This window comes from Triticum aestivum, chromosome 6D, assembly GCF_018294505.1.
Source record: "Triticum aestivum cultivar Chinese Spring chromosome 6D, IWGSC CS RefSeq v2.1, whole genome shotgun sequence".
Classification (NCBI taxonomy): domain Eukaryota; kingdom Viridiplantae; phylum Streptophyta; class Magnoliopsida; order Poales; family Poaceae; genus Triticum; species Triticum aestivum.
Genome location: NC_057811.1, coordinates 107494964 through 107511357, shown reverse-complemented (window position 1 = coordinate 107511357; position 16394 = coordinate 107494964). Strand labels below are relative to the sequence as shown.

The 16394-nt window shown below is 46.4% G+C and overlaps 1 protein-coding gene across 1 annotated transcript; it reads right to left on the bottom strand.

Moving 5' to 3' along the window:
- Positions 1-2061: 2061 nt before the first annotated feature.
- LOC123141254 (protein indeterminate-domain 16-like) lies at positions 2062-3624 on the bottom strand. The gene is made up of 3 exons (XM_044560442.1): positions 3476-3624; positions 2914-3349; positions 2062-2850 (listed from the first exon to the last, which is right to left on the bottom strand). The coding sequence occupies exons 1-3, from the start codon at positions 3606-3608 to the stop codon at positions 2220-2222; spliced, it is 1200 nt and encodes a 399-aa protein (XP_044416377.1). The 5' UTR covers positions 3609-3624; the 3' UTR covers positions 2062-2219.
- Positions 3625-16394: the final 12770 nt, after the last annotated feature.

The window sequence follows — 16394 nt, the reverse complement described above, 5'->3', positions numbered from 1 at the left end:
TGTTCCTCCTCATCGTCGCCGCCACCACAAAGGGCAACAATGACGACTTACTCACGAGACGACTATTAGAGCGCTAGAGCCTTCTTGAGAAGGAGACACACTCGAGATCAAGAGAGATTGAGAGAAAGTGAGGGGGAGGGAGAGATATAGAGGGAGGGGAGGGAGGGTTGGAGGAAGGGGGAGATCTTGCAGGTACACATTGGTGTGACAACCACGTTCGGAAATATAAGGCTGGTCGTAGTGGGAGTATCATATACTAGTATCATGCATATGATAATAGTATATGATACAAGTATCATATGTTGGTATCATAGATGACTTCATTTGTTGTCATGCATGACACATAGTAGCACATAATTTAACATGATATGATATCATGATATGATACTCAACTCTTTTTTTCTTCATTTAATTCTATGCCACCTCATCAAAATAGTCTAGCTGGCTCGCATGATACTACATATGATACTCCCATTACGGACATCCTAATTGGGGTTTGGTGGTAAGTCATCATTGTGTTTGTTTCCAATCTGCCAGACATCATAAATTTCATGTTGAATGTGTTACATAAATGTTTTTCAATAAATATGTTTTTAGCTCTTGATATTTTAGTATGGTTGTAAATTTATCCACTCACATATCACTGAGAAATATTTCTAGTCGGGAAGGAAGAAAGGGAGAAAAAAGAGTGCTTTGATGATAAAAAAAAGTCGCCAAGTAAGACTAGTTACCATATTACTCGCAAGAGTAACAGGCTTTGGACCCTAAAAAAAAGAAAAAAAGAGTAACAGCCCTTGCTCGTTGCCGGTGGCGTGGCACGGTCAAATCCGGAGTCTAGACATGTTTTGACTCTCTCTTTTGGTGCAAATGCAGGGGCAGGGGCAGGGGCAGGGGACGAAAGGCTGCCGGACTTTGGACATTATCGTAGCACAGCCCTGTCGCTGCATCTTCTCTGTCCTTTTTCGAAATTTTCATACTTTTTTTCTTTTGAGTGGTCGAACTTTTCATGCTGGTCGTTGTATCTCCATATAGTATAATCACTTCCTTATCCTGTAGCCCTGTATTTGTCAATGTAATGTTTGGTAGGTCATGTCGGCTTGTGTTATTTCTATGAAAAGTTTGTCTTACGTGTTGAGCCCTGCGGTTTTTTGCATTCCGGAAGCAGCATAGCATTGCGTGCATGCAGCTCGAGGGTTCTACCAGTTCCGAGTGTTTGATTTGGTGGCGGTAGTTTTTTGGTTCACATCTTTGTATCAGGGCATTTTATATATTTGTTTCGATTGGGTCTGGTTGGGCAAATGTAGAGTAAAAATCAACATATGCATGTAGTAGGCTTCATGTATGAAGAGAGCAATTAGTTAGCATGTTATTTGATGGCCTGCTTTGTCGTTGTTTGGTTGCAAACTGCTAAAGATGTGATCACCACTTCTCACTAGCGTGACCTTACCGCACTCACACTGAACATTGTCTTGACCTAACTAGGAAATATATGGCGTTTTATCCTAACTACTAGCAAATGACATTACAAGTTATTAAGAGTCAATATGGCTGAATAGGGGAAGGTTCAACGATGCTAACTAGATGGAAGTTCATCCTCTTCCTCTTCCTCTTCCTCCGGTGCTGCTGTGCTGCTGCTTCTTCTTCTCTTCTTTTGCTGCTTCTTCTTCTTGTTCTTCTGCTTCAGATTCTTATCTGACCTCTGTTATCCACATTGCCTGAGCCCACTTTAATCTTTTGTTCTTCCACTCTTCGTTGTCGAACGCCTCCACGCCATGGCCAGAGCTATCACCTCATCAGGAGTCACATCTTCCTCCTCCGGCATAAGTTCATCAATCCCTCACTGCAAGTTCATCAATTCCCCATTGCAGGTTTAAGAGCAACTCCAATGGGGCGATCCATTTTGTCCGCCTGCATCCGTTTGGGACGATCGTCATAGCGGGTTTAACTAATTATAAAACCAACCTTCAGTATGCATGCTAAGCCGGTTTCTGGGCATGTTTTCGAACATCTGACCTTCAATTTGCAGGTAGCAACATGAACTCTCCCCAGCTCCGGCTAAGATAGATGAGATTGTTTGAAGAAAATCCAACAGGAAAGGACATCAGTCACAAACTAGCTAGTCGATCAGCAGACTACCATATTGCTTAGCTTTCATGCAGCTTGATCAACCGCACGACAGTCCACACCTCACCGCGCGGTAAAAACAGAAAGGCAACTAATTAAGAGGCAGTCCAAGATGGCAAGCTACGCATTGCCCATTGCAGGCTGGTGACGCCGCCGCCGTATGCCGTCGAGGATGAGGGGCTCGGTGACGATGGAGAGCACGTGGCTGCAGCTCCGCCTTCACGGCCATCACCGGCCGCAGCTCCTCCTGCTCCTCGGTGGAGGTGGACTGCACGCCGCCACCGGGCTCGACCACGTGGCGCCTGGAATGACGACGGCCTGAACTCCTCTCCCCGACGGTTGTCGGTGCTGCATAGGCCTATGGTGAGCTGCAGCTGGATGGCGCCGTCGTCTCCCCGCGAGATGAGCGCCGGCGGTGAGTACGGCGCTGCGTGGCACGATGGCGGCATGAGCTGCAGCTCGAGGTCGTGCCTGCTGCGACTGGTGTCTGGCGGCGGCAAGAACCCGACGAACGTGGGGACGGTCGGGCTCCGCAATGCCGCGGCGCCGGGCCGAAACACCGCGCCGATGAGGATGTCACTGGATGGGCTGGCGAAGCTGGACAGGGACGGTGATGTCGCCTGCTGCTGCGGCGCGGACGACGCGCCGCACGCCGGCGCCGACGGCACGCCCGCCTGTGGGGGAACGGCGCGGCACGTTTGCTTGTGATATGCGAACTTGTCCACCCTGCACCGCATTCACAGTTTTAGACGCGGCCGGGCACGAATGATCACAGCGTCAACTACGTACCGGAAGAAGACGCGGCCGCAGTGGCAGGGGTAGCGGAGTACGCGGGCGCGGGTGCGGCTACCGCCGCAGGTCTTGAGGTGGGCCTTGTAGTCGCCGTGGACGGCGTAGGCTCTGGAGCAGCGGGAGCAGGACCACTGGCGGTGGGCGCCGTGCTGGCGGCGGAAGTGGTGCTTGACGGCGCTGGCGCCGCTGAGGGCACGGGAGGGGTGGTGGTGCGGGCAGCTGGGCTCCGGGCACACGAACACCCGCTTCCGGGCCGGCGGCGCCGCCTTGCCGGCCTCCCGCTTCTGCAGCTGCTCCCACGGCACGCCGTGCCGCCGCCGGTGCATCTGTAGGTTCGTCGCCCGCCGGAAGCCCCGGTTGCAGATCTCGCACACGTACGTCTTCGGCTCCAACAGCGTCCGCGGGGAGAGCGACACCACCTCCGCGTCCGGGTCTGCGCGCCGCGAGGTCCACGCATGGATGTGAGGTGCCATTCCACATTTCCACATACACACTGCAGGCTACCAAATCTTGGCACCGATCGACCTACGAATGTAATGCATGCATCGGTGTCGATTACCTGGTGTGCCGGCTGGCCGGCACTTTCTCTTGGTCGCGGAGGAGGGGGCGGCGATCTGCAGCCACCCGGACGGCGGCTCCGCCGTCTCCTCGACCTCGTTCGTAGCCGGCGCGGCCGTGGCGATCGTGCTCATCTCGACTATTGTAAGGAGAAAGGCAGCCAGGAGAGATGGGGAGGGAAAGGCAGAGTCTTGGAGTGAAGACAGACAAAAAAGGAGGCACTGAGGTTTCCACCGTCTTGAGGTTTTTGCAGCTGCATGTGCGCTGCGCGACGGTCACGCTGTAGGCCACTCCTAGAAATTAGGACTTTTTGTTTCTACACATATGATGGGTGTATGTTTGGGGCAGCTTGGAACTGTTGCACAAAAGAACAAGAGTAAAAGCATGTTTTAAAGTCAAAAAACTTGTACTCCTATGTTTCAAAAGTGTTGCTAACTCTGAATGGCATGGCAATTCTTATTCCTTTGTTATGCCCAGAAAGTATTTTTTTAGCTGTGAGAATGCAGTCTTTTTGTAACTAGATGAGCAAATTATTACAGTATGCTAAATATTTTTAAGATTTTTTATACAAGACATGTGTATGTGAAATGAAGTTTTCTCACCCGGGCTATGCTTGAATGCAATGACCTGCACGGGTTATCGTCGCATGCGGTGAAATAAATGCAGGAGACGGATGGTGAGGGAGAGACCTGGGGGTCTTGAGTCGCATTGAACGACACAATCTATGAGCGCACCTCGTCTCGCTGCAAGAGTGAACTTTTGCAACGGTAGGCAACTCGCCGTTCATTTAAGGTTTGGATGCTTCGCATGCGGCATTAAAATTTGGGTTAATCATTTGCTCACGCTTCATTTATGCCGGGTCGCCAGGATGAATGTTCAGGTGGTGACAATTAATGAAGATGGATACACGATGGGGTAGGGGCGTAGGGCACCAAATTGGGCAAAATTAAGGAACCTTCATTGCTAGTGTAGGATGAAGTACTACTACCTCCGTCCTGGTTTAGTATTTAGTGCTAAATTTTAATAGTATATTTAACAAAAATAATAATAATGCATGTCATTAAGAAATATTTTGTTGGATTCGTATTTGAACATAGTTTCTAATGATATTTTTTTATTACATGCATTAACATTTTATTAGTGAAATTTAAGGTCAAATTTTGACATAAAATACAAGGGCATCAATAAACTAAGACCGAGGTAGTACTAGTATAAAAGCGGTGGAAGCGGGGAGTAGTATCCATATATACTATCACATGTAATAACACGACGGTCGAGTGTACATTTGTACATCCGTCTTAACACTAGCTAGTACCACTAGTTTATTTTGTAACCTTGAACGACATCCATATATACTGCATGCGATATGGCAACAGTGCTCTATAAAATGATCGCATACTCTATTAAATGGTTACAGTACTCAGAAAATGAAGAACTCCCTGGTCGTGCCTTGTACTCCCACAAGAACAGCCGTCGTGTAAACTGCAAGAGAAAGTAGACCATGCATGCATGCATGCACGCAGATAGTACACCGCAAGTCCGTGCAAAAAGACAAATATGCGGTGCTGGCCGGTGCACAGTAGATGTAGCAAGGCTGCTGCAGACCTGTGAAAACCTCTTTGCGACCCCTGAGCAGGCTGCATGTCAACTTTTCAGAGGTCTCTTTTCTATTTTCCCATAAGAGGCAATCAACCGGTTGACGAACGCTCATCCCTTGCTTGCCTCCTTTGATGCATGGCTACAGGCGGACCAAGTCACGCAGATTCTACAAGATCTCGATGACACGAAACACGTTAAACGATGGAAACGACGAGAGACGAGACCGCAAAGAGCCTGTGGACAAAGCGACAAGATGCATGCATGCGGCCGGGCTGCTGCACAGGAGCTGCCGTCTGCTGGTTCAGGCTGTGGCAACCTCTCGGGGTTTGTCTTTCACGGAAGAGGCAACTGTTTGACGTGCCATCTTTGTTTCCCTCCTTTGATGGCTACCATAAAAATGGAGCTGGCAGTGCAAAATGGGGAAGGACCCGAGGTTTTTCTACTTCCAGATTCCAATCGTCCACGGACCTGGCTTGGGCTAAACACCTCGGCAAGACGACACCATTTTCTGTCACGAAAAGCACAAACACAAGAAGACACACTATATTGCACGAAGAACACATCACATATTTATGCAACGCTGAGACCTAGACTAGATTAGCATGCAGTTGCAGGAGAGAGAGAGAGAGAGAGAGAGAGGGAGGGAGGGAGGGGGAGAGCGAGAGAGAGAGAGAGAGAGAGAGATGCAAAGTTTAGTTTAGTGGTTACGTTCCGTTTGACTACTGCTACTTCAACAAGAGCGAAGAGACTGCGCTTCAAGGATACACGGCGACATTCCAAAACTACATAATTTAGTGGCAAAAGCCCTGTTTGGATCATCGTTTTCTATTTAAATAACCCCGTAAAAAAATACATGTCTCGGTCGGTTGTTTTCTTTTTGGTCAGGAATTGCCCATTAAGAGACACCTGTAAACAAAACCCCTATGTAATAGTTACGAACCCTAATATCCTCGAGACCAATCTTATAGAAGAAGTTAGAATAAAATCAAAACCAAATCTGAAAAGAATAGGGCAAACAGACCGATCAGCGGCCTATGGTACGAGCGCGTGTACCGCCGCTCGTACCATTAGTGGCCTTGAGTTTTTTTTTTCAAACCTGTTGGTGAAGTCGAAGACTGGTACGACCGCTGGTAGAAGCGGCCAGCTTCTACTAAAGGCCGTCTTGGAAATCAAGATCCACTGTTACTTTCGCCAAGGACGGTACAACCGGTGGTACGAGCAGCTCTCTCATACCATGACCCATCGTTGGCAAACAATGCTTTATGTTGCTTCCATCGAAGGGTGGTATGACCGTCTATACGAGCTCGTGCGCTCGTAACGTGAACTGTCAAGCGCCATGGAATCCAGGGGGTCATTGTGTCCCTTTAGTATGACGTAGGATACGAGCTGGGGCGCTTGTACCTTGCATCATCAAGCATGGGAAACAACAAGGATTTGGAGCTCACGGCTCGCAAAAAATGTAGGACATAGGAAACAACAAGGACTTGGAGCTCACGGCTGGCAAAAAATGCCGGGCATAGGAAGGAACAAGGACTTGTAGCATGGACGTCGGCGAAGATTTAGACTAGTTTAACTTTCGGTCACTTCTATTTAATGAAGTATGTCGAAAGTCTCATGAATGCGGGGTTTGCATGAAATCGTTCACATTGTTCTAATTCCTTTTGAAATGTGTCTAGCCGTTTGAGATACACGGTTGGAAAGTCGTCTCCTGTATCCATATCCTCGGATGTTTACGGACGGATATCGTGTCCATTTTAGCGGTTCGCGTTTGAGATGCCCTATGCAATAGTGTTTGTTGTCTCTTTGTTGCACCGTGTTTTCTTTACCAACTAGGTAATTGCCCTTGCGTTGCTACGGGAGCGAACATTTTTTCAACACAACCAAGATTATAATGAAAAAACATGATGCTATTGTTGGGGAAGGTAGCAGAAATTTAAAATTTTCTACGTATCACCAAGATCAATCTATGAAGTCATCTAACAACGAGAGAGAGGGGAGTGCATCTACATACCCTTGTAGATCGCGCGCGGAAACGTTCAAGAGAACGGGGTTGATGGAGTCGTACTCGTCGTGATCCAAATCACCGATGATCCTAGCGCCGAACGGACGGCACCTCCGCGTTCAACACACGTACGGAGCGGGACGTCTCCTCCTTCTTGATCCAGCAAGGGGGGAGGAGAAGTTGATGGAGATCCAGCAGCACGACGGCGTGGTGGTAGAAGTAGCGGGATCCCGGCAGGGCTTCGCCAAGCGCAAGCGGGGAGGAAGAGGTGTCACGGGAGGGAGGGAGGCGCCAGGGCTTGGGGTGCTGCTCCCATGCGCCTCCCCACTATATATAGGGGTGGAGGGGGCTGGTTTCTTGCCCTCCAAGTCCATTGGGGCGTTGGCAAAGGTGGGGGAAAGAAATCCCATCATTTCCCTTCCCCACCGATTGTTATCCCCCTTTTTTAGGGATCTTGATCTTATCCCTTCGGGATATGATCTTATTCCTTCTAAGGTGGGATCTTGGTGCGCCTTGACCAGGGGTGTGGGGCCTTGCCCCCACTACCCACGTTCATGTGGGTCCCCCCATGCAGGTGGGCCCCACTTCGGAACCTTCTAGAACCTTCCCGGTACAATACCGAAAAATCCCGAACATTTTCCGGTGGCCAAAATAGGACTTCCCATATATAAATCTTTACCTCCGGACCATTCCGGAACTCCTCGTGACGTCCGGGATCTCATCCGGGACTCCGAACAACTTTCGGTTAACCGCATACTAATATCTCTACAACTCTAGCGTCACCGAACCTTAAGTGTGTAGACCCTACGGGTTCGGGAGACATGCAGACATGACCGAGACGACTCTCCGGTCAATAACCAACAGCGGGATCTGGATACCCATGTTGGCTCCCACATGTTCCACGATGATCTCATCGGATGAACCACGATGTCGAGGATTCAATCAATCCCGTATACAATTCCCTTTGTCAATCGGTACGTTACTTGCCCGAGATTCGATCGTCGGTATCCCAATACCTTGTTCAATCTCGTTACCGGCAAGTCACTTTACTCGTACCGTAATGCATGATCCCGTGACCAAACACTTGGTCACATTGAGCTCATTATGATGATGCATTACCGAGTGGGCCCAGAGATACCTCTCCGTCATACGGAGTGACAAATCCCAGTCTCGATTCGTGCCAACCCAACAGACACTTTCGGAGATACCCGTAGTGCACCTTTATAGCCACCCAGTTACGTTGTGACGTTTGGCACACCCAAAGCACTCCTATGGTATCCGGGAGTTGCACAATCTCATGGTCTAAGGAAATGATACTTGACATTTGGAAAAGCTCTAGCAGACGAACTACACGATCTTGTGCTATGCTTAGGATTGGGTCTTGTCCATCACATCATTCTCCTAATGATGTGATCCCGTTATCAACGACATCCAATGTCCATAGTCAGGAAACCGTAACCATCTATTGATCAACGAGCTAGTCAACTAGAGGCTCACCAGGGACATGTTGTGGTCTATGTATTCACACATGTATTACGGTTTCCGGATAACACAATTATAGCATGAACAATAGACAATTATCATGAACAAGGAAATATAATAATAACCATTTTATTATTGCCTCTAGGGCATATTTCCAACAGTCTCCCACTTGCACTAGAGTCAATAATCTAGTTCACATCGCCATGTGATTAACACTCATAGTCCACATCGCCATGTGACTACACCCAAAGAGTTTACTAGAGTCAATAATCTAGTTCACATCATCATGTGATTAAGACTCAATGAGTTCTAGGGTTTGATCATGTTCTGCTTGTGAGAGAGGTTTTAGTCAACGGGTCTGCAACATTCAGATCCGTGTGTACTTCGCAAATCTCTATTTCATATTGTAGATGTTGCTACTATGCTCCACTTGGAGCTATTCCAAATGGTTGCTCCATTATACGTATCCGGTTTGCTACTCAGAGTCATCCGGCTTGGTGTTAAAGCTTGCATCGACGTAACCCTTTACGCCGAATTCTTCATCACCTCCACAATCGAGAAAACATTTCCTTATTCCCAAGGACAATTTTGACCGCTGTCCAATGATCCACTCCTGGATCATTCTTATACCCCCTTGCCAGACACGTGGCAAGGCACATCGCGGTACACAGCATGGCATATCGTATAGAGCCTATGGCTAAGGCATAGGGGACGACCTTCGTCCTTTCTCTTTCTTCTGCCGTGGTCGAGCTTTAAGTCTTAACTTCACACCTTACAACTCAGGCAAGAACTCCTTCTTTGACTGATCCATCTTGAACTCCTTCAAGATCATGTCAAGGTATGTGTTCTGTGAAAGTCTTATCAGGCGTCTTGATCTATCTCTATAGATCTTGATACCCAATATGTAAGCAGTTTTACCAAGGTCTTCCTTTGAAAAACTCCATTCAAACAACCCTTTTTGTTTTCCAGAAATTCTACATCATTTCCGATCAACAATATGTCATCCACATATACTTATCAGAAATGTTGTAGTGCTCCCACTCACTTTCTTGTAAATACAAGTTTCTTGCAAACTTTGTATAAACCCAAAAACTTTGATCACCTCATCAAAGCGTATGTTCCAACTCCGAGATGCTTGCTCCAGTCCATAGAGGGATAGCTGGAGCTTGCATACCTTTTAGCATCCTTAGGATCGACAAAAACTTTCTGGTTGTATCACATACAGCCTTTCCTCACGGAAACCGTCAAGGAAACTTTTGTTTTGACATCCATCTGCCAGATTTCGTAAATGAAAATTCAGCAACTGCTAACATAATTCTAACAGACTTTAGCATCGCTATGATTGAGAGAGTCTCATCACAGTCAACTCCTTGAACTTGTCGGAAACTTCTTTGAGACAAGTCGAGCTTCATAAATGGTGACATTACCATCAGCGTCTGTCTTCTTCTTAAAGATCCATTTATTCTTAATGGCTTGCCGATCATTGGGCAAGTCCACCAAAGTCCATACTTTGTTCTCATACATGGATCCTATCTCGGATTTCATGGCTCCTAGCCATTTGTTGGAATCTGGGCCCACCATCGCTTCTCCATAGCTCATAGGTTCATCATTGTCCAACAACATGACCTTTAAGACAGGGTGACCACTCAGAAGTTGTATACACCCTTGTCGACCTACGAGGTTTGATAGTAACTTGATCTGAAGCTCCATGATCATCATCATTAGCTTTCTCTTCAACTGAGGCAAGTGCCACAGAAACATCTTTCTGTGCTGCGCTACTCTCTGATTGAAGTGAAGGTTCAACAACCTCATCAAGTTCTATCTTCCTCCCACTCAATTCTTTCGAGAGAAACTCTTTCTCGACAAAGGACCTGTTCATAGCGACAAACAATTTGCCCTCAGATCTGAGATAGAAGGTATACCCAATCGTCTTGTTTGGGTATTCTATGAAGACACAATTTTCCGCTTTGGGTTCGAGCTTTTCTGGCCGAAGCCTATCGACATAAGCATCGTAGCCCCAAACCTTAAGAAACAACAACTTAGGTTTCTTGCCAAACCATAGTTCATACGGTGTCGTCTCCACGGACTTAGATGGTGCCCTATTTAAAGTGAATGTAGCTGTCTCTAATGCATAACCCCAAAACGATAGCGGTAGATCGGTAAGAGATATCATAGATCGCACCATAACCAATAGGGTGCGACTACGACGCTCGGACACACCATTACGCTATGGTGTTCCAGGTGGCGTCAACTGTGAAACGATTCCACCTTGTCTTTAGTGATTGCCAAACTCACAACTCAGATACTTTTCCCTTGATCAGATCGCAGGAACTTGATCTTCTTGTTATGATGATTCTCAACTTCACTCTGAAATTGCTTGAACTTTTCAAACGTTTCAGACTTATGCTTCATTAAGTAAATATACCCATATCTACTCAATTCATTGGTGAAGGTGAGAAAATAACGATATCCACCGCACGCGTCAACACTCATCGGATCGCACACATCAGCATGTATGATTTCCAACAAGTCACTTGCCCGTTCCATTGTTCCAGAAAACGGGGTTTTAGTCATCTTGCCAATGAGGCATGGCTCGCATGTGTCAAGTGATTCAAAATCAAGTGACTCCAAAACTCCATCGGCATGGAGGTTCTTCATGCGCTTTACACCAATATGACCTTAAGCGGCAGTGCCACAAAAGTGGTACTATCATTATCAACTCTACATCTTTTGGCATCAATGTTATGAACATGTGTATCACCACGATCGAGATTCAATAAACCATTCACATGGGGTGCATGACCATAGAAGGTGTTATTCATGTAAACAGAATAACCATTATTCTCTGACTTAAATGGATAACCGCATTGCAATAAACATGATCTAATCATGTTCATGCTCAACGCAGACACCAATGCAAACAACATTTATCTAGGTTCAACACTAATCTCGAAGGTAGAGGGAGCGTGCGATGGTGATCACATCAACCTTGGAAACACTTCCAACACGCATCGTCACCTCGCCCCTAGCTAGTCTCCGTTTATTCCGTAGCTTTTGTTTCGAGTTACCAATCTTAGCAACTGAACCGGTATCTAATACCCATGTGCTACTAGGAGTACTAGTAAGGTACACATCAATAACACATATATCAAATATACTTTTGTTGAAGTTGCCAGCCTTCTTATCTACCAAGTATTTGAGGCAGTTCCGCTACCAGTGACAGTTCCCCTAATAGAAGCACTTCGTCTCGGGTTTGGGTTCTTGGGTTTCTTCATTGGAGCGGCAACTGGCTTGCCATTCATGAAGTTTCCCTACTTGCCCTTTCCCTTCTTTGAAACTAGTGGTCTTGTTAACCATCAACACTTGATGCTCCTTCTTCATTTCTACTTCCGCGGCCTACCGCGAACTGCTCCGGGATCATCTCCATCCCCTGCATGTTATAGTTCATCACGAAGTTCTAGTAGCTTGGTGATAGCGACTGGAGAACTTTGTCAATCAATCTCTTATCTGGAAGATTAACTCCCACTTGATTCAAGCGATTGAAGTACCCAGACATTCTGAGCACATGCTCACTGGCTGAGCTATTCTCCTCCATCTTGTAGGCAAAGATCTTGTCAGAGGTCTCAAACCTCTCAACATGGGCATGAGCCTGAAATACCAATTTCAGCTCTTGGAATATCTCATATGTTCCATGGCGTTCAAAACGCTTTTGGAGCCCCGACTCTAAGCCGTAAAGGATGGCGCACTAAACTATCAAGTAGTCATCAGAATGTGTCTGCCAGATGTTCACAACATCCACAGACGACGCTAGAGGGGTTGGCACACCGAGCGGTGCATCAAGGACAGAAGCCTTCTGTGTAGCAGTGAGGACAATCCTCAGACTACGGCCCTAGTCCGCACAATTGCTCACAATAACTTTCAACTTAGTCTTTCTCTAGGAACGTATTAAAACAGGGAGCTTAAGCACGAGCTATTGATCTGCAACTTAATTTGCAAAGACAATTTAGACTATGTTCATGACAATGAGTTCAATTAATCAAATTATTTAAAGAACTCCCACTTAGATAGACATCCCTCTAGTCATCTAAGTGATACATGATCCGAATCGACTAGGCCATGTCCGATCATCACGTGAGACGGACTAGTCATCAACGGTGAACATCTCCATGTTGATCGCATCTACTATACGACTCATGTTCGACCTTTCGATCTCTTGTGTTCCGAGGCCATGTCTGTACATGCTAGGCTCGTCAAGTCAACCTAAGTGTTTCGCATGTGTTCCGAGGCCATGTCTGTACATGCTAGGCTCGTCAACACCCGTTGTATGCGAACGTTAGAATCTATCACACCCGATCATCACGTGGTGCTTCGAAACAACGAACCTTCGCAACGGTGCACAGTTAGGGGGAACACATTTCTTGAAATTTTAGTGAGGGATCATCTTATTTATGCTACCGTCGTTCTAAGCAAATAAGATGTAAACATGACAGACATCACATGCAAATCATAAAGTGACATGATATGGCCAATATCATCTTGCGCCTTTTGATCTCCATCTTCGAGGCACGGCATGATCACCTTCGTCACCGGCATGACACCATGATCTCCATCATCGTGTCTTCATGAAGTTGTCTCGCCAACTATTACTTCTACTACTATGGCTAACGGTTAGCAATAAAGTAAAGTAATTACATGGCGTTTTCATTGACACGCAGGTCACACAATAAATTAAGACAACTCCTATGGCTCCTGCCGGTTGTCATACTCATCGACATGCAAGTCGTGATTCCTATTACAAGAACATGATCAATCTCATACATCACATATATCATTCATCACATCCTTTTGGCCATATCACCTCACATAGCATACCCTGCAAAAACAAGTTAGACGTCCTCTAATTGTTGTTGCATGTTTTACGTGGCTGCTATGGGTTTCTAGCAAGAACGTTTCTTACCTACGCAAAAGCCACAACGGTGATATGCCAATTGCTATTTACCCTTCATAAGGACCCTTTTCATCGAATCCGATCCGACTAAAGTGGGAGAGACAGACACCCGCTAGCCACCTTATGCATCAAGTGCATGTCAGTCGGTGGAACCTGTCTCACGTAAGAGTACGTGTAAGGTCGGTCCGGGCCGCTTCATCCCACAATGCCGCCGAATCAAGATAAGACTAGTAACGGTAAGCAAATTGAACAAATCGTCGCCCACAACTACTTTGTGTTCTACTCGTGCATAGAATCTACGCATAAACCTGGCTCATGATGCCACTGTTGGGGATCGTAGCAGAAATTTAAAATTTTCTACGTATCACCAAGATCAATCTATGGAGTCATCTAGCAACGAGAGAGAGGGGAGTGCATCTACATACCCTTGTAGATCGCGCGCGGAAGCGTTCAAGAGAACGGGGTTGATGGAGTCGTACTCGTCGTGATCCAAATCACCGATGATCCTAGCGCCGAACGGACGGCACCTCCGCGTTCAACACACGTACGGAGCGGGGACGTCTCCTCCTTCTTGATCCAGCAAGGGGGGAGGAGAAGTTGATGGAGATCCAGCAGCACGACGGCGTGGTGGTGGAAGTAGCGGGATCCCGGCAGGGCTTCGCCAAGCGCAAGCGGGGAGGAAGAGGTGTCACGGGAGGGAGGGAGGCGCCAGGGCTTGGGGTGCTGCTCCCATGCGCCTCCCCACTATATATAGGGGTGGAGGGGGCTGGTTTCTTGCCCTCCAAGTCCATTGGGGCGTTGGCAAAGGTGGGGGAAAGAAATCCCATCATTTCCCTTCCCCACCGATTGTTATCCCCCTTTTTAGGGATCTTGATCTTATCCCTTCGGGATATGATCTTATTCCTTCTAAGGTGGGATCTTGGTGCGCCTTGACCAGGGGTGTGGGGCCTTGCCCCCACTACCCACGTTCATGTGGGTCCCCCCATGCAGGTGGGCCCCACTTCGGAACCTTCTAGAACCTTCCCGGTACAATACCGAAAAATCCCGAACATTTTCCGGTGGCCAAAATAGGACTTCCCATATATAAATCTTTACCTCCGGACCATTCCGGAACTCCTCGTGACGTCCGGGATCTCATCCGGGACTCCGAACAACTTTCGGTTAACCGCATACTAATATCTCTACAACTCTAGCGTCACCGAACCTTAAGTGTGTAGACCCTACGGGTTCGGGAGACATGCAGACATGACCGAGACGACTCTCCGGTCAATAACCAACAGCGGGATCTGGATACCCATGTTGGCTCCCACATGTTCCACGATGATCTCATCGGATGAACCACGATGTCGAGGATTCAATCAATCCCGTATACAATTCCCTTTGTCAATCGGTACGTTACTTGCCCGAGATTCGATCGTCGGTATCCCAATACCTTGTTCAATCTCGTTACCGGCAAGTCACTTTACTCGTACCGTAATGCATGATCCCGTGACCAAACACTTGGTCACATTGAGCTCATTATGATGATGCATTACCGAGTGGGCCCAGAGATACCTCTCCGTCATACGGAGTGACAAATCCCAGTCTCGATTCGTGCCAACCCAACAGACACTTTCGGAGATACCCGTAGTGCACCTTTATAGCCACCCAGTTACGTTGTGACGTTTGGCACACCCAAAGCACTCCTATGGTATCCGGGAGTTGCACAATCTCATGGTCTAAGGAAATGATACTTGACATTTGGAAAAGCTCTAGCAAACGAACTACACGATCTTGTGCTATGCTTAGGATTGGGTCTTGTCCATCACATCATTCTCCTAATGATGTGATCCCGTTATCAATGACATCCAATGTTCATAGTCAGGAAACCGTAACCATCTATTGATCAACGAGCTAGTCAACTAGAGGCTCACTAGGGACATGTTGTGGTCTATGTATTCACACATGTATTACGGTTTCCGGATAACACAATTATAGCATGAACAATAGACAATTATCATGAACAAGGAAATATAATAATAACCATTTTATTATTGCCTCTAGGGCATATTTCCAACAGCTATGAGATCACCAAAAGATCTACCTGATCTTACAAACATGGTATTTTGAGCAACATTGAGATATGTAAGCATCAATTTCACGTATTAGTGTCAAAGCAAGCATGAATCAAGGATACTAAACACGAAGTTCAAATAAAAGGAAGCAAGCTCACATCATTGTAGCCAAGTTCACCACAACTCTCTATTTTAAATTATTTTCCTACGATGTGGCTAAAATACTCCCCATATACTTGCATGAATCATAAATCACTAAATATAGGGGATTCCCGCCATACATCAATCGGTTGATTAAAAAGTTCCTCCATAGCGTGTGTTCATTCCATGCTTGAGTCAAATATATATATGTAAATCTCTAAGTACCATATTAAAAAGTTTTCTCACAACAACAAAACATACTGTACCACTTCAAATTAAAATGGTACTTGCCTGTCCTCTTTAACCAATCCATTCTTCCATGTAAAGATGAAGAAAGTAGTAGTGCATTATGATCACATGGCTTCTAATTATCCTTTTAGAAAGATAGTCAATACTTCCTACGCAACAAACTCAAGATAGTACGATGAAGAAAACAGTACTGAATTCCTAAACCGAAGTGTCAAATTCTCGGACAAATTACTTGGTATTTAGACGCTTATTTTCTCGATCGATACTTCAAATCGTACAACAATTCTGCAATGCAAGATAATCAAGGAGGATAATAGATAGTGAGAGTGACAATCATAGTATTGAAAATAATTTCCTATAAATACATGAAGGTCGTGGATAAAATTGACAAACAATGAAACTTCTGTGCATTCAGAATAACCAAGTATCGGTAGCTGTTGGTAAT

Excerpts from the sequence above, each read along its gene's own strand:
- LOC123141254 (XM_044560442.1), bottom strand. The coding sequence starts at position 3,608 with ATGAGCACGATCGCCACGGCCGCGCCGGCTACGAACGAGGTCGAGGAG. Across the intron at positions 3,350-3,475 it reads CCGGCCAGCCGGCACACCAG|ACCCGGACGCGGAGGTGGTG; the intron begins GTAATCGACACC and ends CGCGGCGCGCAG. Across the intron at positions 2,851-2,913 it reads TGCGGCCGCGTCTTCTTCCG|GGTGGACAAGTTCGCATATC; the intron begins GTACGTAGTTGA and ends AATGCGGTGCAG.